We start from the raw sequence: 27,627 nt of genomic DNA, 5'->3' as shown, positions 1-27,627 counted from the left end.
AACCCTTTGTGTAAATTTTGGCAAAAATAAAATACACTCAAATAGTCCAAGCTGACAAAACAACAGCTACAATTTCATGCTAACTGCCTGGTGACTGATTCACTGCGAAAATGTCATTCCTGTGGTTACAAGATCAGCAGATGCCTTTGGTAAAACTACCTCCATATTATCTAACTGACATGTATTGTGCTGTTATTACTGCACAGAGCACACCATTTATAATACAAGACAAGAACTACAATCGCTTCGATCTTTTTTTTCCCCACTTTTCATCAAGAGACCAAATGCCAAAATATTTCATCCAAACTCGCAATATTCTGTTTCGGAAAAGCTGCAATGCTGTCCCATGATAGTCATAATTAAAGTGTCTCTTATTTCTACCATGTTCCCTATAACAAGCTTCATGTGTAATACCCTCTCTGGGTGAGAAAATAGTGCCTCACGACTTGCTTGTGTTGTGTTATAGGAGAGAAATAAAGTTCAGCTGTGGAGTCTGGCCCAAAAAAGATAAATAGGGACATAAGATGACCAAATTTTAATTCTAAAAGCAGGTTTTTTTCAGAGGATTCAGGCCTTTTTTTCCCACTTCTTCCCTTAGTTGTCCAACAGAAAATAAAATTTTAGACACTTTTTCAAAATGTTTAGTTGAAAACTTCATTTTCCACTGAAATACAATCCAGATAGACAGAATTTTTTGTCCCACCATGTAAATAACCCCATTATTTAAGACCCTTGTAAAAAGTCCAAAAAAAGCCTTTAAATTAAATTTTGTCTCACCAATGTGAAGGGTTTGGACATCAATGGTGTAAGCAGATTTTTACATTTGTAGGTAGGTTGCTCTTTTCAACCTTGGCAAATTCAACTGGGTCTTTTAAGAATCTAGGGAGCATATTTTTTCAGCACGAAAGCAAATGTAGCAACTTACGGTTCTGGTGTGTAGAGAGGATCTGAGCCATGTCGTATGTACTGAGTACAGTGAAAAACTCTATATGCTAAGCCAGCTAAAAAATCTCGGGGAGACAGGTATCCAGCAACTGGTCTCACTGTGAAGCCAGACCTTTCTGAAGTGAAGGAGATAATAAAAAAACATATTATATATATCACTGTATCAGCTTCTGAGGACAGTTAATGATCTGTGGTTAATTATTCTATCAATCAGAAGCATGACTTCATGGCTGAAGATCACCACACATCATTTTCACCTGTTACGTACAAGAACTATTTTGCATTGCTAGCATATGTTTAATGAAAACAGCTGGAGGTATTTCAAAATTGGTTTGAATACCTTTGTCTAGAAAGATGGTAGGGTACCATAAGTGATGTTCTCAAATCACAGAGTATCTGATTTTTATGTCTGGTACCAAATGGGAGAGAAGTTTCCAAAACAGAAGATGACTTCTGTAAAATATATTAAAAACTAACAGAACAGAATAGAATTAAATCAAATCTGTCCTTATTTTTACAGATAAAACACTGTTTGTGAGAGTAAAATACTGACTTTCATAGCTGAGGTCCTCATTTAAATATATAACAAAGTGTTCCTTTGTCAGATTAGTCCCAGTGGGGAATAATTTCAGACTTAGTGAGCTTGAAAAGCACACTTATCTCCTAAATTCATTCTTTACTCTTTCTAAGTGTTTACAGGAGAATGTTCCAAGTTTTTCTTCAACAGACATTACTACTGCTGTTTTTAGTCTGAACACATACTTCTGAAAGAAGTATGAGGTTTGGAGTTTCTAGTTAGGGAGAAAGAACCTGTACACTTTGGCATCATTCCTTAGAGACCATAATACAATATATGAGAGACCCAGAAGGACACAACCAAATCCAAACAGTGATGCGTCAGTTATTAGTAAAGGCAGGTGTTCACAAACAAGAGTTATGGATGAAGCAGGGACCAAGAAAAGTAAGCCTTTCATTACAAATTTTGTATTTCTCTTACCTAAAGACTTTCCATACATATTTGGGACAAAATGCTTTGCCAGTTTTTCTCATAACACTTAACAGCACATAACATATTTTTTTCCAAACACCCATCTTTGTAATATTTTAGTTCCTGAGCTCCTGGAGCTCCTGAGCAAGAGGATTAAGGAACAAGTATATGTATCTGAAGGTACCCTTGAGGAGAAATTAAAATCTTATACACACTCTTTGATGGCTTTTCCTCTAGAGTTAAAAACAGCAGGTTCATGTCTGCCACTTCTTCCATATGGGATATATTTCCATTACAGATGAAAAATAAGGGTATTTTCAAACTTTAATATACTGATCCCATTAAAAAAAACGTGAAAGAGAAGTACCAGATCACCTATGGAGTCCCATTTATTTTTTTTAACATACAAATATAATGACTAGCTTCACCAGGTCTTGGGAACTCAGGAAAGCCTCATATTCATCAGGCTGTACAACAACGTGCCAAACCTGCTCTCCTCTTTAAATTCCGTTATCTTGGCATTTTGTTCCCCCTTTCACCTGCCTGGATATTTGGAGGATGCCCACTGCGGTTATCAAAATTCCCACCTTGTGGCAATGAGAACAGCAGAGCTAACTCTGCTCTTTCTTTTCATTGTACTGAAGGACATTCCTCCCTGTGCAAGGTAACATCAAGTGATACATGATCAGCTGTTTAATTCCTCTCAACCTCATACCTGCAAATACATACATAAAGCTGTCTTGACTCAACAAACTCTCTGCCATGGAGAATGTCAAAAATAGAATGAGGCTTCACACTAAACTGAAGTCCACTGACGATGATGGGAGTCTTTTCATTCAATGTGCTTTGTATTTCATACTAACAGAAAAAAGTGTTTTCATGAAACTGTATCTATTGACAAACCAAATATGAATTACCTTTAAGAAAAATAGAAACATCTTCCAACTGAGGCACATTATCCTCTCTGTATCCACAGTACTTGGTCAGCAGAGGAAAGTTTTTTAAATATTCACGACAAGCATGGGTGGGATAGAGTTTACTGAGTTCCCTAAACACCACCCCCCATGTTTTAATTTCTTCAGCTGTGTACTCCACTCTGGGAATGGGTTGACCACTGTAAAAAATAAAATAATACAAAATACATATGAATACAACCAGATTCTAGACAGACTGCGGATGGCAAAATTCCTGTGAAAAGTATTATTTAAATAAATAAAGGCAGACAAAGACTATTAAAACTATTAAAACTATTTTAAAATGACAGCTAGATGCTTTTTTCTTAGAATTACTTCTTGACATTATGTTGTACATATTACATTAATTTCTTAAGAACTGTATTTCTTATTAAGCAATGAGATTATTTCTTAGTCTTTGTACATATCATAGTAGAAAGATGGATTTCTTACATGCCATGTTCCTATACCAGAGTAATATTTCTCCATTTATTGCCACTGATGCCTTTGCAAGCAGTTAGCTGAAGACCCTGATTCAGTCTAACTTGTAGATTCAGTAAGACCATCAGCAGACTGCACGCTCTATGCATTCTTTAAAATACATAATATTCACACAACATCATTACCTAGCATTTTACAAAGTGAAGACTAGGCAATTACACAGATGTTTAGAAATGTGTGGATCAAATTAAAATATATATGTTTATTGTTTAGACTGTTGCTTACATGTGCAGATATGTTTGGAATCTGAAATTCATGTAGGACTACATCATGAGGAAGCTCACCTCAGAGCCAACAGCCTAGCCTAGGTGAAACTAAGCCTCTAAATACATCTCTCCTTTTTTTTTCTTCTGCGCCATTCCTCTGCCTCCTCCCAGTTACACAGATGTACAGAAATTGCAAAGCAGGAGCCTCCCAGGGTACCTGCTAATCTGCCTCTGAGACCCAAGATTTGCCTTGAGTGGTTACAGCTAATTCAAAACTGACTGTGTGAAGAGCTCCTTCCAATTTGCACTGCCTTGTATTTAGCTGTAAGGAATCTCCCATGCCATGGTCACTGGCCACCATCTCATGTTATGAATACCCCCTAGAAACTTCATAATCTTTCTCTGGATTCACAATCTGTAGTTCACGATCTATAGTACGTAATCTGTGCAATCTGCCTTCTCCTCAGGTATTCCCTTTTCCCACACTGTAATTAAGTACAGCTTGGCAAAGGGATTTACAGGATTTCCTTCCACCCCATCAGTCCCTGCCTCCCACCCCCTTGCCACAGGGCTAGCAATGTGGGAGCTCCCAGCCCAGAGCTGTGGTTTTCCCAGTGTTATTAGGCACAGGGAATCTCACTGCAGCAGGAGAATTGCAGTGCTGGGCTTTTGCTAGGGTTTGGCTCTCCATCCTGGCTGTCATCTGGTTCATAATCCTGTCTCCACTGTATGAGGTAAAAAGGAATGAGCCTTCATGTCACATGCAATTGCTGCTATGCAGTCCCTACATGCACAAGAGAAGAGCATCCACCCTACATTCATTGTGGCTGTCCCCTCACCTTTATTGAAAATTTACTATTTAATCCCCTTGCCTTTCACCATGTCAAAGTATTTTGATCCATGGCAGTGTCAGTCAAAGCTACTTTGTATGAGGTATTCATACTTGTTAAGGACCCACTGAACATCCAGTACCTCCGCTAGTTCCCCTTCAGCCACTCTTTTGCAGACATGACAAGAATTGCAACACATTTAGTGAAGCATTTCTCAACAGAAGCTGTGCTGGGTCCGTGCCCATTCTGCGGTGGGAGTCAGTTCTTCAGGTCTAGTATCTGTCTTCACATTTACACTTTATCATCCTTCAGCTTCCTGCCGGCTCATGGAAAGCATAACACAGCTATTCTGAATCATACCATACATGACAGATATAAGCAGGCTGCTACTCCATCCACCTGAGGCTGCCAGAATACTGTGCAATACTCGTCCCTTTTCCTTGGGCCTGACCTCCACTATGGATACTGACAGTACAGGTGAGCACTGGCCCAGCAAAGAGGAAGAAATGCGTATGCCAGTGGGAAAACTCCAGTTTCTATTTAGCCTGTCACTAGAGAGGTATAAACACTATCAACGATCTGAAGCTTGTTCACTGCTCACTAAAAGGTTTATAACTTAGTTATTGTTTCAATTAATTCATTAGTACTGCAGTAAGGTTCACTGAACATTAATTCCTTAATAGGATTTATGCCTAGGAGAGCTGATTTTATTTCCAGCTGATCGTGATATTGCTTTCTTTATCGAGAGGATCAAGGCAGGCAGACTTGAGGGAGGACCTATGCCTTTTTCAGCTCTGCAAATCTCATTTTTCTCACCCTCTTACTTCAACAAGCAACACCCACCTTGTGCTCACACATTTCCATAAATCACAGGAATGGCCAGCCTGCATAGCCAGTTTTCTTGTGGCTGAGAAAGATGACTCTATAAGCTAACCTATCCTGAATTTTTATTTTCCCTTATTAAAATAGGGTCTTTCCATTTTGCCACGGTCATGAGCTATCAACTCATATAATGAATTCCCTCTTAAACCTCCTCCTCGTATTTTTCCTCCAGATTTAATTTTCTCAACACTTTTGCAATCCCTAATCAGTCTCAAAGGACTAATTAGCATGATTAACACATTTTCACTGTCTTTAGGATAGAAGCTAAGTGAAGGAGGGAGGAGTATTTTTTTTTTGGTCCATTTACTTCATACAGCTGATTTTCACTGCTGTGCTCTATTAACGTGTCTTTTCCTTTAACGCCCAACACCAGCAAATATCTGTTCCTCCAAGTTCACTACGTAGTGTTTTTCTCTCTCTCTCCACTACAGTGGCCTCTTTATGTTCAAGCAAAGCAAGCAGAGCATCTACCACTACAGAACAGTAGCAATTCATAAAGGAGATGCTCAACAAATGCTCAACCCAACAATTTTTGACAGAGACAGTTCCTTGCAGACAATTCTTTGCAGCCAAATCTCTTCACTGTTTTTTTAAGGAAACAAGATTTTTTTTTTTACACTGGAAAATGAGAAGTAGAAATGCATCAAGCCTCAGTAAACGATTAGGAAGGTCACTTACCTGGAAGGCACTGAGAGGTTCAAGACAATGCTCTGAATTTATCCCTGAGGGAAGCAGCCCGTGCTACAGAGCTGTTCTTTTTGTATAAGTAAATAGTCATTAGACTACAGAAGAGAGTGTGATGAGATTGCAGTGTAGTGTCAAGACACCTATATTAATTCTGAGCTCCCCAGCATGGGCAGCAGAAACAGCTTAGCTGCAGCAGCATGGAGTCCTCCCTGAGCTGATTTGCCTTTCTTCAGCATGGTTTAGGCTGAGCTGCAGGATGCTGAGGGTAAATGTCTTCCTGGGCTGTCTCTACAGGCATACCTGGAGAGAGACTGACTGTACAGCCCAGTAGATACAGCACATCCCAGGGGTTAAGATAACCACTGCAGCAGACCTGAGGATTACAAACAAGATTTTGCCACGTCTTAGGTAACTGCCCTAATCACTGGCCTCCCAGCCATTTTGTGGTCCCTGGCTAAAAATATGCAAAGCATCTTGTTTTCCCTCTGCTGATAACAATAGGAAGAGTCTGAAATCTTTTAAAGGTTTGAAAAGATCAGTGGGATGAAGGAGTACTTTTGAGCAGTTTTGCTGAAGCACAAGATCTGGCCCCCAAATAACCTTTGTTTTGGGTTGTTTGTTTTTGTAATGTGCCTGTGGAAATGGCTCTTGAGCCTTCAAAATCTAAAGAAGGAAAAGATTTTTGCTTTCCTTTATCTGTTTTTCTGGGAATATGCAGGATTACTCTACGTGATTTTTGCGAAAAGACCTTTCTCACTGGTTTCAGGGAGAAAAAAAAACACTTTGTAGCAGAAGACCAACCACTGCTTAGTGAGCCAGCAGGATGACCTTTCCAGCACTCAGGCAGCTAAGAGGGAGAAGGGAGGAAGATATTTCCAGCAACTTAGCAGCTGTGAAATGCATCGCACTACTGCTACAGTCAGGGCTAAATGGAGAACTATCTGACTGAATGAAAGAGCTCTAGGACCACACACAGCCTGCCCTCATCCACGGGGACCTGCTTGACATTTCACACTGCAATAAATGCTAGGCAAGAAGAACTAACTCTCCAGCAAGCATTAAACTGAAAAAAAAGATAATAAATCAATCAGCTGTAAACAAACAAACAAAAAACCGGTCTCAATTTACATTTGAAAGCTGGCTAAACTTAGGACTAACCGGGTCAGCCTAGGAAGCTTCTCTACCAACCAGCACCCTGCCCCCAGCAGGCAGAAGCTCTGTGTGCTGGGTGAATGTCATGAGCACCCAGCTAAACAAATGCCACCGTGGGGAGAAAAAAGGGGAACCACCACCAGCACTTACCCATTTATTAGATTGCTAATAGCTTAACAACAGGAATGGAACAAAAGTAAAGGAGAAATATAATCAGGATTATGCGGTCACAAGGCAGAGTTAATCCTCCTGTCCCCCCAGCCTTCTGCAGTCCCCGTATACTAACCTTACATTGAAAACAAAAAAACAGAACTGAAAAACCTTCAAAAATCCAGTTTTTAATTGCTTCCTGACAGGACACGACTTCTACAAATGGAGAAAAAATTGTTGTGTTTTATATTCTTTAAATAATATAGGTAGAAATCTCAAAGGAGAAAAATGAAAAACCTGAGGAAGCATGGTAAAATGGAAAAGAGCATGAAATTAGTATGTTCTTTCCCTTGAGAATGAGGGCTTAGGCCTGTTGCAAATAAAATGTAGAGTATGATTAGAATTAGTTGAATGCTTCTGTGACAAGAAAATTGCAACACAGTAGGTATTTGTAGGTAACACAGAAAGTTTCCTAACTTCCAGGGATGGTAGCAAATTGAAAATACTGACTTGACAAGGAAAAAAAAAAAAAAAATCAAACTGAGAAAACACATGCAGTGTATTTGTGCACAGACACCAGCTCCACTAACTACAGAGAAATCCATTGACTGAATTCTGAGAAGTTTAGAGCTGTGTTGGCAAAACTGATAAATGGCATTTTGCAGCATCCAGTATAGTAAGCACATGAAACGAAAATAATAATTTCAGTTTTTAGTGAGCTCATCCAACGACATAGGGACACTAGATATGTGTGATCCAGCAGCGCATCAGTTTGTCATTAAGACATGCAAGCATTTGTAAACGAGTTTCTTAAGTTTAAGCAGCTATGAACAAAATGCTGAAGAGGTCGTGCTTACCTTTCAAATGCTTTACTTGCCTGTATCGGTACCGAAAATGTAACGGGATTTCAAGCATCAGTTTGTCATTTATAGCCTACACTAAACTAGTCAAAGTTTAAAGGATGACTTTGTCTACTGTTAAACTTCATCCTACAGAATTAAGTAGAGCATGAATTCTAACTAGTCAGCAGCATGAAGAAGAATTATGCCAGTACTTACTATTTATAGCTCATGGCAACGTCCACAAAGTACTTTCTTCTCTGTCGATAGACGTTGTCTTTAAATCCCTTAAGCAAGGAAGAAGAGAGTAATTTACAATAAGGACAGAAAGTTAGCTGTAGGAATTATAAAGTAAATCATTAAAGTGTTTATTTAGTACCTAATTACATTGTATTTTGAGTAATACTATCTATTAAACTGCAAGAGAAGATAAGGATTTCTTCACTTTTTTCCCCACCGAAGTCATACAGGAGTTTTTTCAACACAGGTTTGTGCATAGGTACAGTCATTCATCCAAGACGTTGAAAAAGGTAAACTTTTTCCTTGTCATTTCGTCTCACCAAGGTTTTCGTTATTCTGAATGGAGATCTACACGCAGGCACAAAGCAGAATAATTGACCTACCCTTAATACATCTTTCTTCACTAGAAGAATCAAGCACCCAGAGTTCATACACAATTCATTTTGAAGATGCCACTTCAGCAGTTGCCATCTTAACCAACGCATTAGACACTGAACCATCAGCCTCAAGCAGCAAATATGCATATTGCTTCAATTTGAGTTACAGAGGAAGGGCTTGTGGGCTACAGTAGGCTCATACCTTTTGCATATTAAGCACAAAAGAGCTGTATAACCCATGCACACCAGCAAGGTACAGCCCTTTGAGCTATTCAAAACTAAAACAAGATATCTTCTATACCTATAAAAGATGCAGATGCTTCAGGTTTTGGACTACAAAAAGAGTTATCTATTTTCAAGGCAGGACTGCCAACCTCTTGAAGATGAAAAACAATGAAGAGTTATCTAAGTTCCCCAGTTAGTAGCCCAGAAAGTGCACTTAAGCTTCCCCTAGTCAAAGCTGAAAAGCAAAATGCATTTTTTCCTTACTGCTCACACACACAAACACAAATCACTGAAGGGAATGAAAAGATACTGTTGTTTGACTTGAGATATTTGTATAAGCTTCCAGAAAACTCAGAAGGCATTTTACTGTCCCAGAACGAAAGCTGCCCTGCTGGGGCAGAGTAAGGGAGGATGTCAAAGGACTACAGAAAACCTTCAAGCCTCCACTCCTACACAGAAAAGTTTTTTGACTGAAGGGAGTCTCCTTGTCTGCTTAATACCTTTTGACAAAAGCATTGAGTTACTCAGCTGCAGACTGTTCAAGAGGAGAAAGGGGATGGAAGACATCACAGGGGATTTAAAACCCTGTCAAGTGTAGTGAAACTGAGACTGAAACCATTAGCTAATATGGAGTGGGTTAGGGCTATGCTGCTGAGGTGGTGCTGTGCTGGTTCTGTAATGGGGTAATTCTCTTTGGTCCTCTGGCACCTACACGCCACCGCTAAGGAACAGGGCAGGCATAAGCAGTGGCCTTTGAAAGGCCAGTCACGGATTTTACAGGTTTTTTTCCCCCCATCTCTAATACCTTGCATGCCACATAGGCTAACAAATGGTGTGTAAATTATGTTTGTAAGAGTCCCCTCAAGTGTAAAATATATATTCATATAATGCAAATATCTTTTTTCATTGTCTGTAAAACTGAAGGCAGATTTTCAGCAGAGCACTCAAGTATTTAATGAAGGCATCAGCTCAGAACATAAAACAGTATCAAATGGCCCGTCACAGTCATCTACTCAAGGGTAGAATGAGCTGTCAGTAAGGCCTCTGTTTGAACCAAATTACTGTTAATGTTTGAAGGCAATCAACAGATTTTTCCATTCTAAGAAAACATGAGGTAAATCCCAGTTTGTCATCAAGGAGTACATGGCAGAAACCAGGATCCAGGAAAGCACTCCCCAGCTGTGGGCTCACAGAGTGGGAAGGGTCCACGCACGGTAGAGATGGCTGGAAACCAAGCAAGGTGATGATGTTTATCATGGCTGATATGTAGGCAGGTGACACCAGGGACAGCAGAGTTAGGGCTGCCAGGGGACATCATGACGATGTCTGCTTACTTGTGTGTGCAGGCACAAGGGTCTGTGCCTGAGCCCCCGCCACAGCATGGCAGCTGTAGGAGCTGTGGAGCAGACAGGACAGAAGGAAGCGTGGTCTGAGGGCCATTTCTGCACTGACACAGAGCCCCAAACCCAGGGCCACCATGAGTACCTGCCTCTCCTCAGTCAAGGCAGTCACCAGGGAGGAGTCTGCATAGATGCTGTAGTACCATGGTATAGCACAGATGCATCACCAGAAAATCCCCTACCTCGAACTGATCTTTCTGCAGTCACTTAGAAACTCTTCGGGGCCATTTTTCACCATCTTGGACAATACCAACAAAAATGTGTGTGACAAAAAACAAAGGAGACTATTGCCCACAGCTACAGCTTAATCTGATTCTATTACAAGAGTCTTATGGCCAAATATCTTAGTTCATTACCTACTTCCTTTCAGCTGGAAATTTCCTACAATACCAGTTTAATCCAGCCTGTTCTACTTTGGAGTAGAAATGAATACAACTAGCTACCACCAGTATCTTTCAGCCAAGTGGTCCAAAGGTAGAAACTTGGATTTATAAAAAGTGAAAATGTTGTAACACAAATGCTTGCAGTCATCTGCCATCTAAAGACTCAGAGGTTAAGCATTTATGGGGATTAGCCAAAAGAAATAAAACAATTACAAATCCATTCTTTTGCCTTCTGCATTGAGCATTTGGCACTACTGCAAATACAGCTTGTGAGAAATGCAGGCTTGCCTCCTGCCACCAAAGTCAGGAAACAACGTGAGACACCTTAAAACCCGCTGCATTCATGCAGAAACAGGAACATGTTTTATTTTGTAATTATCTCCTGAGTGCCCAAGGAAGTCTTCCTTCATAATTCTTTCTTCTCTGACACCTAGGTTAATATCAGTTCTTACCTACAAGCTGCTTGTGGCAGAACCGAAGGTCACATTCACGTAAACTCTTCAGAGTTTGAAACCTTTCTATCAGCTACTTAATTAAAAAATAAATAAAAGAAAGCAGTATAAAAGAGGACATAGTTGTGAAAGAGCAAATAAGTTTTCTGGAGGATCTCCTTTTTGGGTGTTCTACTATAGAAAAGGAAAATCAACTCATCGAAACTACTGAAGAGAACTAAATTCCCACCTTCTGAAGACCATATGCTCAAAAACATACTCGGAATCAGCAGTCAACAGGCTGTTTATTTGACTGGCAAATAACCTAAACAAATTATCTGCGAGACGATTTTATGTTACACTTACGGGGTGATCTGCATCCAGCTCAGATCCATACATCAAGACTCTCTGTGAGCATTTGTCTAATTCAGATATCTTTCTGGGGAACCAAGGGACACTGTCGAGATCTGTAGAAGACAGAATGCGAGTCAAATGTACTGGAGTGTAAGACTATGGAGATACCTGTGCAAAATGTTTGTCAGTGTCTAAACCAAGTGATACAAAAGAAGCCTTGCCTTCTTCATCAGTCCAGATGTTTTCTGGTGGATTGAGAGATACGATATTAGTTTGAAACTTGAGCAACTGGATTAGTTCATTAAATTCTTTCTTACTGCAATCGCAGTCCACGAAAATTTCCACCTCCGAGTTCCTTCTCTTTGATTTTCGTGATTCAATATGAACCATACTCACATGTTTCTCCTGTGGAAAGATGAAGTAATGAATGAAATACAGACATACCAGCTAGAAGGGCAATACTGATGGCATGTTCCTCACGAAAGTTTTTCCCAGTTATTAAAAGGTGTTTTCATTGAAAGTACTCACTTTGTATTTACACAATTAGTTAGTGACGCTTAATAAATCCTGAAGACAAGAAAATTTGTATACTGCAAGTAAAAATAAAACTATTATATTTAATGAAGAAAGTCAACTAATGATTTACCAAGACAATCTCTTACAAGGACAATATTATATTATAACTTTCAGAAAGAAAAAAATATCTAATGCAATTTTATATTTACCTTTGCTATAAATATTAAATTCTAATGCAATTTTATTAGGCAATGAGCATTTTGAAATAGATGCTATTAAACATGTACTGCTTCAGTATCTCTTACGAATACGTGAGGAAGAAAATATTTTTGTGAGGATAACTGTACATGAGTCATCATCTATCTTTCTTGCAGTAATTACCAGTAACCTGAGGTGTTAACAGTAATAAAATTAAAACCTAATTCCATTTATTCTCCATTACAATGTCCTCTTCAAAACTAAACGATGCAACAAACATGAGTGTGTAAACAGTTCTAGAATGAAAACCTTCCTATGGGGTATCTCTCCCACCACAATTACTGGTCCGCCAAGGGTGTCATACAACGACAGACAACCGCAATGTGTCATGGCTGACCTGATCTAGTGTTGTGATAGCCTTGCTTCAAAACATGAGGTTGGACTAGATGACTGCTTTCAACCAACACTTCTATTGTCTCTGATTTTTCCTTTTTTTTTTTGCCAGAGAGAAACTATCTGTTACTTTTCACAACTATCCTTTCACTTACTCAGTGAAGGCAATAAAACATTTTTTGACTTCCAAATGGGGAGAACTCTGCACTTGTAATTCCACCTGCCTGCTGTATTTTGCAGAAATGTCCATTTCAGATGAAGGTCCCCTCTGGTTCAGCCAACCAGCAGTCTCTGCTTTTACACCTCTGGATATACATCCATAATTATTTCACTGGCATGCTCCATAAGGTATATATACAGTGTACCTCCTTAGATAACCCATTCACCTAACAAATGCACTCTGATGTACCCTAGGTTGAGTAGAGACCAAAACCCTGTGCTTGTCCTCATGGTACTCAAATTGTTAAGTTACTGTGTGAATGGGTGTGATATCTTTGCAACATCGTCCAGCCATGTTTTAAGAGACCAGAGTGAGTTATATGCCCGTTCTCAGAACGGGGAGTTGACACGTAAATCCAAGATTTCAGGTACAAACCCATTCAAGCATTTAAGCCAAAGCTGCAGTTAGACACTTAACCCTGGGAGAGAAGCTGCATTGAAAACATTACTCCTTCCGCAACTCCTGTCAGCTCACTTAGGCTTCCCCTCTTTCTGTCAAACACTGTGGTTCCTGGCAGCCTCCCTCCCATGGGTCTAACTCACCCCTTTTCATTGGCTGGGGAATCTAAGTATCTACATCAGCCTCGGGAATCTGCTCCCAGAGCCAGCTCCTGTGAGTTAGGGTTGGTATTGCCCAGTGCTCCCACACTTACACCCTTCTTCTGATGGTTTGGCCTTAGAGGTAGGCTCTAAGCCACCTCCTAACTTTCCCTTCACTGCACTGCACAGACTGAAAAACCTAAGACTTTCATCATACTGCTTTGCTTTAACTATCCTTAGACATGCCTCCAAGCCCTCTTCAATTTACTAATAAGGCAAGCAGTCTACGTGCAGTACCAGCAGTCTGACCAAAAATCACTGATTGCATGGGGATCTATATAGGAAACAGTATTTCACAATTTACGTTCCAGTTAGACACATAAAGCCCTGACCCTGCAAGCACTTAGAAGTGAATTTAACTTTACGACCAAACATTGCCCTGCAGCAAGGCTGCCACCACTATCTGACTTGCAGCACGTAATTTAGATTCTGAACTGCTCTCTGCAAGTGCCTCCTTTCATTGCGGCCTGCAGACAACTTCACATCTAATTTATAGTGTTGAGAATCACACGTCGGAAATCTAAAGTGAACGGTGTGAACATCAGCATCACTGTTAAATTTTATTCCAGAAAACCCTTCACAAGCCCAAAATGCTTTGTTCAATGGTCCATAAAATTTTAAGTTACTTTTATTCAATTCTGCTGAGAGTAACTGCACTCCATTTCTTCTGCCACGGTCCATTAGATTTATAGCAACAAACAACCTGACCTCAGTAGCCTTCCTCAGTCCAGTCAGCATAATGATTTGTAAGCTTTACCTGGAAGAGTCGGAGAGCTTTCACCAATCCACCAACTTCATTCTTCAAGGAAAACACCACGGCTGTCTTGCCACCTTCAGAAACAGACTCACCTTTCCCATTTCCCTTATTCCCTTTCTTGTCCTCATTTTTCCCAGCACTCGATCTGTTTAGCTACAAATGAATAAAGAACAGCATCATTTCAGATGCAAATGGGCATTTCCCAAAATTAAGTCTTTTTAGGCAAAGAGAAATTTTTGTTAGAAAATACCTGAATGGAACTCATCCAGACTTAATTTAAAAGGTAATGCATTTACTTAAAACAGTATCACAGGTGAAAATCTGCTGTTAGAGATAATTGTGTAAGAGGCCAATCCATTAAAAAAAACATAAGAAAAAGCATATGAATGTTTGGGATACAAATACGATGACATTATTATGGCAATGCTATCATTAGTAATAAACATGAAGCAAATGGAGATGGTCTGAATACCTGCAAAGCTTGCAATGATGCTATTCTAACCTGAATATTGCTGCAAAATTGCAGTGATGCTATTCTAACGTGTACCAGTCCATTTATGATGATTTACACTGGTCTGTATTTTTGTATTAACCATTACATTTAAAACATAAAGTTTATGTTCTCTGTTGTACCACAATTAATGTTGTCATGTAATGCCATTGTTCCTGAGAAAATGAAACTTCTGTTGATTATACAAATGAGGACAGAAATACAAGCTTAGACTGCACCTCCTTTAGAGGAACAGCTGGCTGAGGAACTCAAAAACATACAGAAAATCACATCATCCTTGGTCACTCCTATATTCTTCTCAGAATTTGGGGGTCAAAGACTGCTTTAAGCCAAATTTCAGCCAGCATTTTCCAGAAAATGTAATTTTATCAACTTAAATCTTTTTGAGATGCCAATGCTACAGTTTTCATAGACAATTTTTATAAGATTGACTACGATTTTCAAAAACCAGCCTGCATTTTCCAGTGCCCAGGTTGTGACTCCTGGAGAAATGGAATCTCCAGTGAGCTGTTAACAGCTTTTTCTAAAACAATATCATCCATAATATAGTCACTAAAAAAAATTTAAAGATAGAAATTAAGAATCGTATACAACTATTCCACATGGATTAATTTTTTTCTTTGCTAAATTGTAAAGCAGCATGAAAGGAAAATAACTTGAGAACAGATGAAGTTTTTAAACAGGTCTCACAACACTTGATGACAGCGAAGTTAAATCTGTATTCTTATTTTTTCCTTACAGGTAGGTTATCCCACTCACATAACGTCTGTGGACCTGCGCCAACGGACTTCAGCAAAGAGTCTCCCTGTGCTTCTAGATTTTACAAGATTTCATCAAGTGCTCTGCGACTCAGCAGAGAATTAGTAAGCTTCAGCCCGATTCCTTTTCAAACTGGATGATGTGAAATGATTTTCTTAAAAATGGATATTGCTGACAGCAATGAGGTATTTGCATCACATCCACCTCAATGCACCCACATGGTTCATGTCAAATTGGTTTACTTTTTTACCCGATCCTAGTTCACTCTGAAATATCTCCCTCCACCCAATAGAGAGCCTACAGCTCCCAAGTCAGCTCCCACTGGATCTACTGAGATTTGTTTTAAAAGTACAAGAATGCACTGAATTAAAAAGAGGGCTAGTTAAAATGCATCATCTTGCCAAAAGCCACTCTTTAAACAGCACAGGTTTAACTAGCCACACTAAAACTACTCACTGGACATGCTAAAAAGTCTCTGGTCTTTTATCACTATTTATTAGACTACACAGAAACAATCTGGAAAAGCAATTATGTTTGTGGAATGATATATGAAGGGTTTCAAACGTTTATTTTTTTGTAATTGAGCTTATATAGTTCTGTTCAGTAGGAGGTTTGCTCAGGGATAGTTCAGGAGAAGGTCACTTTTGTTTTAACTGCAATAATATTTGGGATTTGGCTGAGCCCCTTTTCACATACATCAAGCACACAATCTCCACATGAAGTGACAAAGATGCTATTTTTATAGCATCTGTGATTTTTCACTGTGTGCTGCTTTCTGGAAGCTATGTACCGAGGATCCTGTACTCAACGGAGTGTATGAGAATCTCAATACCATCAGTTCCTCTGGGAAACGAGAGCTCTTGGCACCCTTCGAGACTGTCACAGGTTCCCTAATACTCTCAAGCGAGCATTACCTGAAGTGATGACTGAAAGCCTCTCTCAAGCATTTGAAAACTAGATTAGCTGGTTGTTATGAGCCCAGTAGAAAAGGCTGTGATATTGCAAGAACTCAATGCTTATCAGCCATCCTCATTACTATACTTCATAATTAAATAATGACTAGCAGGTCAACATTCCTAATGAAAATGAATTATTTGGAGCAAGTACAAGTACTCAGAAAAAAAAAGTCACTGAAATATAAAGAAAGTAAAACAAATTTATCCTATTTAATTCACTGTTTCCAATAGAAGCAAAGCACGTAGAAATAGGGATATTTCACAATTTTCTATAAAGACAATAGGCCAGTTCACAACTGGTACAAACAGGTGCATTCTGTTGGCTCTACTCAAGTGATCTTAATCTTCATGTGTTGCAAAATTTTACAGGAGGCAAAGTCTCCATAATCCTAAATATTTCACATATTCAGAGCAGATTACATTATTAGTACCTATTAACATTCTTTATTCTTATTAAAGTACACCTATTCAAACACATTTACCTGTAAGCATACAGAAGTTTATCCCATGCCGAAATCACCCAAGCACCTGTTGCACCCACATCACCATCTTACAGAGAATTCCTTCTACCTCCTGACAGGGTTTTCAAGAGGGAAATTGCGCATCTCCTGCATGGAGCTCCTATGCTTTCCTGCACCCCCGACAGTCGGCAGAAGCTGGGAAACCTCAAAGCCAGCTGCTCCGCAGTGACAGTGCTGTGGGCACCGATGCAGTGTGAGTGCGTGCGATTTGGATATTGCCAAAAATGTTTTACACATCGTGCTGGGAGGTTTGTAAGTGCCTTGGAAAGGCAGCTCCTGCGGACGCAGCGCTAGCGCGCACAGTCAGCAGGACTAATCACAGGCTTTTACAATTCAAGCATTTAAAAACCACCTGAACTGGACCCCGATGCTTTTATATTATTCCAATAGCAATATGGTTAATTCCTGTAGACAGGTTTTCATTTCTAATGAAACTTTTACTATTGTTTGAAGACACATTCACGGCAGCGTTTTGAACGAAGAGCGATCAGACTGCAAAGTAAGTTCCAGCGGCCCCTGTAACTGCTGAAAAACTATTCACTTCATCTTAAAGTTCAGAGGAAGGGGGGCGGCTCCCCGCCACGGGGCCCCCCGGACGGGCCGGCTGAACCCGACCCAGCCCGCGGCTCCCCCGACCGCGGCTCCCCGCCGCCACCACCGCAGCGCGGTAGGCCCGGCGGAGAAGCCCCGCTCCCCGCCCGGCCACTTACGGCGAGGCTGCCGACGGCAGGGCGCTCCTCCGGCAGGGCCGAGTCCAGCGAAAAGCCCCTCCGCGCCCAGTACTTACTGGAGAACATCATCATGGCGGGCTGCATGGGGCCGGCCGGGCGGGCGGGGGGCAGCGCCGCGCTCTGCCCGCCTCGCCCCGCCGCGGCTCCTTTTATACGCTCCCGCGGAGACTGATGGAAACCCGATTACGGGAGACCCGTCTCCGGGTGACGAGAGCCGCCGGCAGACGGACGCCCACGGTCCCCGCTTACCTCAGCCGCCGCCGCGCACCGCCAGCGCCGCCGGAGCGGGATGGGACGGGACGGGGAGCGGTGTCGCCGCCGGGCGCTGCCTAGCCTCGCCGCCCCCCCTCCTCCCGCCCCGGCAGGAGCCCCCACAGGGCCCGGAGGGCGCCCCAGGGGAGCTGTGCCCACCGGAGGCCCCCTCTGAGGGATGGCTGCCCCCGCCCTGGGCGACGCTCTCACCTTCCCCTCACACCGCTGCCCGCCGCGGGGCACAGCCCGGCCCGGCCGCCTGCCTCGGGCAGGGAAACACGGCTTTGACCCCAGCCCGAGAAGCCAAAGCAGCCTGCCCTCGCCCTCCAGCGTGGGCAGGGTGGGCAACAGGGCAGGGTAGGCAACAGGGCAGGGCTCACAGCCCAGGGGCACGCTGCCACCGCGGCCCCGGCAGCTCTGGGTGGCCCTGGGGAGGAATAGGCCCAGCGGTGCCAGGACAGGGCCCAGTGGGGACATGGGGACAGTATGCCAAAGGGGCTGAGTTTCTACACAGAAAACTTGTGGTGAGATTATTTTTTGATGTAGAAGCTCATTTCTCTCCCTTTTGTGGAGTACTGCTTTGAGAAATATAGGCTGGTTCAGAGAAGATGTATTAAGGGAAAGGAATTATAATCTTGTAATGAGAGATTTACCATACCTTATATATTGAAGGGTGATTGGTGACTTTCAAAGAGTACTTCCACTGAAGGAGAATGCTTAACTGAAGAAAGGTTTTTAATTGAGACAACATGGCTGTAAGGGCCAGACTCCGATCATAACCACAATATCAGTAAAGCAATTAATCACCTATGAAGGTAAAACAATCCCATACAGATCCTGGACATCTTTTATATTTATATATATAGGACAACTTCACTTGTCTCTGAAATACTTATGTTTCTGGGTTAAAGATATTTTTTTTTTAAGAATTTGTTTACTGCTTAATTTCAGACTCCTATTAGCTCAGAAATTTGTGAGTGAGCAGAAGGCAACTGCTGAAACAATAACTTGGCTGCAGTGTTACAGTACTGCCTCAGTCTCTCAAATCTACTTGTGAAGTTGTTGTAGGATTTTTAATTTCTCTTACACTAACATTCTGAGGTCAAACACTTATTTTGTCACCTACTGTTGTCGCTTGCTCTCCCTATAATTTTCCTCTCTGCTTCTCCCATTTTCCAAAACTTTTCCATGCCCTACTTTGAATAAATAGGTCACCTTACAGCGTACAGGACTGAACAGCACATCTGGATTGTGAGCGCTATCTCAGTAAGTTTCCTTCAAATACATACACAGTTTTCTCTGTTCCAACGCCCCGGGCGGGGGAAACAATCACTGCTTCCCCTTGGAAAGCACCATCAGTGACATGCCCTGCAGCCTCCCTGAACAGGGGCAGCCTAGCTGAATGTGACAGTGACAGCTGGCGTCCCATGGCCTTAACTTGGTACACAGACAGATCACACAGATTGAGAGGAAAAAGTTAAAACCAGACTGACTGAAGCTGAGACACTGAGCAGGGAGCTGCACAAGGCAAGTAGCAGGACGTATCACTCAGTATTAAGCTTCATGTCACATCTAACTCCCAGCTGCAGATTGCCTCCCTTCACAACCTCAATGCCTTTAGCCTTGCTAGACTCAGCATCTTATAACTAGCCTTTACATATCTGCATCATCAAGGAATTCATTTTGCTCTTAAAAAGAGACCAACACAGAAGCACAACAGAAGATTTGAGACCATTTCATAGCTCCCATGCAGTTTCACAGAATTTTACCATTTATCACAACTAACAAAAACCAGCAAAAGCTTCCAGTCTAAACTGGCCATTGCCAGTCAGATGACCCCCTTCTTAAAATGGATGGTCATGTTCAATGTTCAGGACTGGGACAGGTTCACAGCTGCCTCCGAACTGGTGGGAGGCCTGAAGAAAAAGCTTTTCCCATGTGTGAAATGTAATAAGGATCCCGTCTTCTGCTTGACAATAAGATTGTAATCATATTTGGTTCCTCTACCTGTTCCTGTAATGCAAATCAACCATTTTCGTTACACTAACCCACAAAGTTTTACTTAATTTTCCCAGTTAGGGGAAAGCATGTCTACGTGTGATAGTTCAGTCTCATATCCCAAGTTATCAAGAGATATTCTCTGTCATGTTTATTCATTATTTCTAATAATGGGAAGCACGTCAGAGTCTTTGAACTTTGATATTCCTACCTGCTATGCCTGACGTACCCAGACACAGTTCCTGCAGTTGACCAGTTTACAAGAGTGAGACTGCTTAGCGCTCTCTGAATGCTCCAATGCCAAAACCGAACTCTACTGAGCAGGCTTCTCTCCTACCAGCATGACAGAGCACAATTTTATCTACTGTTAGATGCTAGCTCTGCAGCTGGGACATCACACAAATCAATGACCCTACTAGCCAGTAGCCTTGCTATCTATCACAGCGCTGTGCGGTAACTGGAGTGTGGCAAAGGTTTTCTGTCTCTCATAACCTCTTCAGGATGACTCATGAATGCAAAACAAACAAGGGTACATTATGTCAGCAGGTACTTATAACAGGCAGGAAAGACTAAAATTCAACTGTTTTAGCCGTGCTGCCTGCCCATGAATCCCACACAGAGATTGCTTCTCCCTAGAGACAAAGTTGTTCTTTTGCACCTTGTATTTTGTAGGTGGACTTTCCCATATCAACACCAGATCGAAAGACATACATTTACGGACTGAAAATGTTTATTTCTTCTTTGTTCTAGCTACAGTACAAGGGAGCTGGCACATGGCTCTGACAATACTGCTAAACTAGAGATTTTGTTTAGAGCTCAACTAATTTTTCTATAGTTCACAGTGCCGTATACATAACACAAGTGAACACTTAAAATCACTGGCCAAAAAATTGGAGGTTCATTGAAGCAACTGTTCAAAAATATCTGTTCTACAATGTATGTCAGGGTGCCACACAGCAATCTTATTTCACTTTGGGAAATGGAGTTAATGTTGATAGTAAGAAACAAGGAGATAAGCTTACTTTATTTCTAAAAGGCATCTTATTGCCTATAATCAGAATTCAGAAACTGCAAGATCCTCTTTAGTTTACACACATATATTTTCCTTTCCTCTCATGAGAGAACAGAGTCTGAAAACCTAAGCTATGCGCTTTTTAAGCTTAAAAAATTGCAGAATTCTCAAGTGGAAATTTAAATCCAAAGCAAGTCTGTGAGATGTTTTCAATGTTTGTGTCATTTTTCCCCTTAGAGCTACTGACTGTCCATTTCAGCATAGTTTTCCTTAAAACTATTTGTAATATTTACCGTAGTTTGATGACATATACTAGCAACATTAAGAACTTCCACTTGATTTGAACAGGAGAATAAAATTCACTGTGCAGAGCAGCTAGTATACACCAAGAAATAACTTGAATTTACCTCTGGCTCTCCCAGATCACCACCAAGTCTTTGTCTACAGGTGTGCTACAGTAGGAGGGAGAATTTTCAAGTCATCATGTGGTAGAAAAGGGAAAGACATGAAGCTATGAAAAAGTATCAAAAAAAGCATAAAGAAAGATGGACTTCACAGGGATCTAAAAATTAAAAGAACGATATTATTCAATGTAAGGTCAAAAAGGCAAGGAGGAGAACGGATAAGCTTATTGTTAATGCAAGAGATGTCAACAGAAGCAGAAAATAGAAGTCTCAATACCTAACCAAATCACAATTTAGTTGGTAAAACAAGGACTTTGTGAAATAATTGACAAGTGGACAAGCCAAATGAGCTTCTTCAACAAGGAACGAAAGATGTACAATCTGTTCCCAGATTATCAAAGGTACACACACCAACTCCAAAGTCCATTTCTCTGAACAATACAGATCTGCTGAAAAATCTGTAATGAGAATGTAGACTTAATTTTTCAGTCCTGAAGATATGGGAAGCACAGGTTTTCAAGCAGCCAGCAAAACCATCCCAAGTTCCAGTAGCACTAAGGGCATTTTAATCAACCAACAGCTGCGGGAAAAGGATGTCTACCAAATGACAGACTGGCTAGGAAGATCTGAGATACAAAAGATAAATTTTGATCCAGGATTTGGAAGAAAACAATGAAAGGAGAGGCTCTGGTAGATTTGATTTGAGCCAAAAGAGAGGAACTGGTTGAAAACATTATGCAGAGGGTGGACTGTGTGAGAATGTACATGAAATGAATTCACAATCTTCAGCAAAAATGGTTCTGAGACAAAAGCAGAAACCAACAAGTTCAGAAAATGGGACTTCAATAAATTCAGTTCTTACAGCCCCCAAGGGGAGGAAACCTAGATCAGAAACACAATTCTTTCTTTGCTTCAGGAAAAAAATAAAGTTTCATCAGTAAACTCTTTCACTGTAGAGGAAGCGTAGTCTTCTGCTACACTTTTATGAGTAGTACCATAAGTCATTAGTTTGTCATTACGTTCAATTCAAAAAAGGAGCTTACAGGAGATGAAAACTAGGACCAAGGTACAGGCAGCGTAACACATTAATGCACAGACAAAGGCTGTGGTACAAAATTCAAAGTAATTAAGTAATTCGTGTAGGACATCAAAAGCAATTTTTTTCTATAAATACAGCAGCAGCCAGAAGAATTGAAGTATTAGACCACTACTGAACACAAGGAAAGGACAAAACAAAAATTAAAATTAACTATTTAATGCCTTTTTTTTAATACAACATTCTTTCCAAAAAGAATCAACTGTGAGCAGGGGTCTATCATAATTAATAGCAAGGACAGAGAGGTAAGCTCTTTGCTTTTAACAAGATGAAACAATGCTGGAGAATATTTGGGATATTCCAAGCAAATGACTTGGCACAGAAACCATGCTTACAGAGTAGGCTCATTAAATCTCTGCCATCAATAACTATTTTAAGAAATCAGGGGATGGACAAGTGACAAAAGACTGGGAAAAGGCCAAAATTATGTCCATTTTTCAATAAGATATTGGAGAGAAGGAAGGGCTGAAGAATTATGGATGAATCTAATTTCATTTCTTTGAGAAAACAGAAGTACCAAAATTATTTGTAAAGACCTAGAAGATAACAGATGATTAAACAGTCAAGATGGATTTGCTGAGAACAAATTGAGTCAAGCAAATTTCATTTCCTCTTATGACAGTCCTGTAGACCAAGGCAAAACAGTACATGTCATTCATCTTGATGGTAGTGAAGCATTTGGCATGGTCTCTCATAACATTCTCACAAGACAGATAAGGAAACCAGGTCCAGATGAAACTAATAGATTGGACAAAGGGGTGGGTTCACTGTTAAATGGAAGAGTGGAGAGAACGGGAGAGCCACAAGTACCTACCCTCACTCCTATACTATTTAATAATGGCCTAAATTACCATGTGGAGACCACCTGTAAATTCCCAGACTGTACCTACCTCAGAGATGCTGTAACTTACAAAATTTAAACAGATCTTCGCAGGGGGAGGGCTTCTTAAAGATGATCAGCTGCACAATTACAAGAGAAGGCAGAGCTCATGTGAAGGGAGTCAGAAGTTACAGAAAATCACCAGCTGTATGTGATCATTCAGTCTGCCCTGGAAATCCATGCAAACTACATGAAGTTCAACAAGGCCAAGTGCAAGGTCCTGCATGTGGGTCAGGGCAGCCCCAAGCACAAATACAGGCTGGGCAGAGAATGGATTGTGGGCAGAGAATGGATTGAGAGCAGCCCTGAGGAGAAGGACTTGGGGGTGATGGTTGACGAGAAGCTCAACATGAGCCAGCGATGTGTGCTTGCAGCCCAGAAGGCAAATCATATCCTGGGCTGCATCAAAAGAAGCGTGGCCAGCAGGACAAGGGAGGTGATTCTCCCCCTCTACTCTGCTCTCGTGAGACCCCACCTAGAGTACTGCACCCAGCTCTTGGGCCCCCAACATAAGAAGGACATGGAGCTGTTGGAATGAGTCTGGAGGAGGGCCACGAAGATGATCAGAGGGCTGGAACTCCTCCTATGAAGACAGGCTGAGAGAGTTGGGGTTGTTCAGCTTGGAGAAGGGAAGGCTCCGGCGAGACCTTCTAGCAGCCTTCCAGTACCTGAAGGGGGCTTACAGGAAAGTGGGAGAGGGACTTTTTACAAGGGCATGTAGTGATAGGACAAGGAGTAATAGTTTTAAACTGAAAGAGGGTAGATTTAGATTACCTCTTAGGAAGAAATTCTTTACTGTGAGGGTGGTGAGACACTGGAACAGCTTGCCCAGAGAAGCTGTGGATGCCCCCTGCCTGGGAGTGTTCAAGGCCAGGCTCGATGGGGCTTTGAGCAACTGGGTCTAGTGGAAAGGTGTTGCTGCCCATGGCAGGGGCATTGGAACTAGATGATCTTTAAGGTCCCTTCCAACCCAAACCATTCTACGATTCTATGAAACACCTGAAAAGTGCTTGCATTAATCGACTGCAGGATTGACAAATGTATCCTCCAAACAGATTAGACAAGCATCTGGCAGAGACAAGACATGCGTTCGAACAGGAGATAGTCTACTTAGACTAGTCTATTATTGACAAGCTTTTAAAAGTGCCTTCCAATATTGCAATCTGTGATTTTAACAAACTTGCTGTACGTATATATTCAGGTATATACCTCATGGTGAAAAAAATGTGTAGTGATTGATCTGGCTAAAAGAACTGGTTAAGTCTGAAGTTTATCAGCTCCTTCATGTTGTTCACCATACACTGCACAAATTAATCATACCAGCATAAAAAAATGTAGTGGCACATGGCAGAGAACAAGGAACCGAGACTGCCACTTTTGGTAGCAGTAGTTGTACTGTTTTGCTGCTTGAGGAATTATCAAGTCCCTGAACCCAAATATTTGTAACCTTGAAGACTTTCTTGGTCTCCTGCATCAGTTACTTCAACAGTAAAACCAGAAGAGTGTGTTGAAGCTCTCCAAGACCAATGCCCAAAGGTGGCATGGACCCACATAACCTAAAGGACATCTGGACCAATTCATACATCAAGAGTGTTTTGGAAAAGTGTGGTGTTGCATCGCATTGAGTTATGACAAGCAACAAAACAGCTGAGTACAAGTTGCTTATATGTAATACAACTATTTTTTGCATTAGGTCTAGATAGGCACTTTAAAAGTGTCCTCTTCAATAGGAAGGATTTTTTTCTAACATGATCTCAGACACCATCAAGAATGGCTGTCATCACACCAAACTGGGTCAGGCTGGGATGGAGATAACTTTCCTCATAGCAGCCCGTACGGTGCTGTGCTTTGGGTTTGTGCCTAAAACAGTGTTGGTAACACACCAGTGTTTCGGCTGTTACTGAAAAGTGCCTGCACAGCGTTGAGGCTCTCTCGCATCTTCCCCCAGGGGTGGGTAAGAGGTTGAGAGCAGATGCAGCCAGGACAGCTGACCCAAACTGACCAAAGGGATATTCCATACCACATGCCATTGTGCTCACCAATAAAAGCTCAGGGAAAGGAGGAGGAAGCAGGGACGTTCACAGTCATGGCATTCATCTTTCCCAGGAACCTGTGCTGAGGCCTTGCTTTCCAGGAAGCGCCTGGACATCTGCCTGTCGATAGGCAGTAAGGTATGAAGTCCTCTTTGTGCTTTGCTTGCAGGAGCAGCATTTGTTTTCCCTGTTAAGCTGTCATTCTCTCAATCCATGACCCTTCTTGCCTTCCTTTTATTTTCTCCCCATCCCATGGGAGAGGGGAGCAGGCAAGGGGCTGGGTGGGTGCTTGGCTGCTGGGCAGGGTCAACCACAACATACAGAGAGGAAACAAGTGACCGCCATTTGCTGAACTGCATTAGCCTGGGCAAAAATTTAAGCTCTACACAATGGGGCTCTGCAGTTAGTTGGTTAATAACAAGATACATATATAGAAACAGTGTAAGAACTAATGTTAAGGTAGGGTACCCATAGCCTGTATAATCAAAATGTATACTATAATCTAATTCTTTCAAAACATAACCCATCTAGAAGACTACATTTATTTGAATTACATGGACAGTTTGAAATATATATTTGATTCAATTGTGAAATTCATTTTGGATGAGGCAAAAAGTGACACCCTACAATACATTTTTTGTTTGCAATTCATCAGAAAATTCAATTTGTGCCAAAGATATAGCAATTTAGCATAAAAAAATAGCACACATTCTCTAAAAAACATTTAAGATTAAAATCCCCACCTGAAGGAAAACTGAAATTCAAGCTTAATTTATACAAGCCAGGCACTGCAATAACATCACTTAATTGAATAGCAGACATTTTCAAGTCCCACTTGTCACGGTTTAAAGCTGGGCTGGCGATTAAACCTGCGGCAGATGCCCTCTGTTATCCCCCCCCTCCCCCCAGAGGGAAAGGGAAAGGGAAAAGAGAGAGACTTCTGGGTTGGAAAATTAAAACAGTTTTAATAAACTATAATAATGAAAAAAAAAAGTATAATAATAATAATAGAAATAATCAAATATATACAAATATATATACAAAACCAAGATTGAGCTCCCCTGAAGTCAGCCACGTCACCACCGGCACTGCAGGGCAGGCTCCGGGAAGGCCCAGCCTGGGCCTAGCGATGGTCGAGAGCTGGATTCAGGAACGCACGGATCGGGATCGGGGGCAGCAGGAAAACAGACGGGAGTCCTCCTTGGACACCGGCCATAGCAGAAAGAGAGCGAGACCCTCGTGATCCCCCCACTTTATACCGAGAATGATGTGTATGGGATGGAATACCCTCGTTGGTCAATTTTGGGTCACCTGCCCTGTCTGCTTCCCACTGCAGCTGCGACCCCCCTTCGGCTCTTCACTCGTAAGCAATGAGGAATTCAGCAGTGACCTTGGTTTCTCTCAAGAATAAGTACAGCAAGAGCCTTTCTGCACAACATCCCTACCGGTGCCTCAGTGATAACTACAAACTTCGAGCGTTATCAGTCCTGGAAGCAGACACTGTCTGCAAAAACATGCAGTTAGTTAGAGGAGACTTAACTGAAAGTAAAAATCACTGAAAGGAAAATCGGCCTGGTTTAGGCCAAACCAGGACACCACTAAACATGAAGAACAACTCATAACACCATAAAAAAGCATCTGAAAGCATCTTTAAATCAAATATAATAGCACACATATGAAATCTGTCTGTTAAGTGCTCAGTTATGCATCTGTGTCTCATCACCTTATCAATGCTCATATACAGTCATGTCAACTATTGAGCTAGACATAGGTACGTAATTGCACATACAGAACCAAGGGTTAGGATTTCCTGCTTTAATCCCAGCCACCAGAGAAGCTCATGGAATTTCTCCCATAAGAACAAGCACTGACCTCTCTGCCATGATTCCTTCACACAGAGATAGCACCAGCCACTGACTAGAAACGTTCAGAAAACAGTCAACAGATTTGAAAAATATGTATTTTAATATATTTGGCCAGCCACAGGCAAAATCATGTTACCAGCCACTTTTCTACAGCCCACAGACCAAACTCCAGTTTTAAGTTGCATCTATACAAAAATAGACTAAAACAGAGTCTGAGGAATAGTTAACACATTTCCTAAACAAATTATTACTCCTGCACACAGCCCACTTAATTACTTTTCTCCAATCCCATTTGTAACATGAATCAATTCGCAGGTGCACTTGTAAAAATTCACTGACCTCTTCAGCATTGTCACTTCTGTTGTCTAACAGGGAACAGTTTG

At 41.3% G+C, this 27,627-nt stretch overlaps 1 protein-coding gene across 5 annotated transcripts in view; it reads right to left on the bottom strand.

The window, feature by feature from the left end:
- TPH2 (tryptophan hydroxylase 2) overlaps positions 1–17,879 on the bottom strand; it is an 87,145-nt gene extending 69,266 nt beyond the window's left edge. For 3 of the 5 annotated variants that reach the window (XR_011048205.1, XR_011048206.1, XM_068400978.1), the window contains exons 1-7: positions 17,684–17,878; positions 14,227–14,379; positions 11,765–11,948; positions 11,556–11,656; positions 8,353–8,420; positions 2,851–3,047; positions 926–1,061 (exon numbers count right to left, since the gene is read on the bottom strand). Coding sequence is in view for 3 of the 5 variants with exons in the window: in XM_068400978.1 (XP_068257079.1) it covers positions 926–1,061; positions 2,851–3,047; positions 8,353–8,420; positions 11,556–11,656; positions 11,765–11,948; positions 14,227–14,379; positions 17,684–17,788 (944 nt within the window). In the remaining 2 variants the exon portion in view is untranslated. Of the gene's footprint in view, positions 1–925; positions 1,062–2,850; positions 3,048–8,352; positions 8,421–11,555; positions 11,657–11,764; positions 11,949–14,226; positions 14,380–17,683 lie in introns of all 5 variants that reach the window. The other 2 variants (XM_068400976.1, XM_068400977.1) reach the window with 2 other exon arrangements.
- Between the last annotated feature and the right edge of the window lie 9,748 nt (positions 17,880–27,627).

The sequence above is a fragment of the Nyctibius grandis genome, chromosome 5 (genome assembly GCF_013368605.1).
Source record: "Nyctibius grandis isolate bNycGra1 chromosome 5, bNycGra1.pri, whole genome shotgun sequence".
In the NCBI taxonomy this organism is placed as follows: domain Eukaryota; kingdom Metazoa; phylum Chordata; class Aves; order Nyctibiiformes; family Nyctibiidae; genus Nyctibius; species Nyctibius grandis.
Note: the sequence above shows the minus strand (reverse complement) of the source record. Positions and strands in the feature narration are given on the sequence as shown.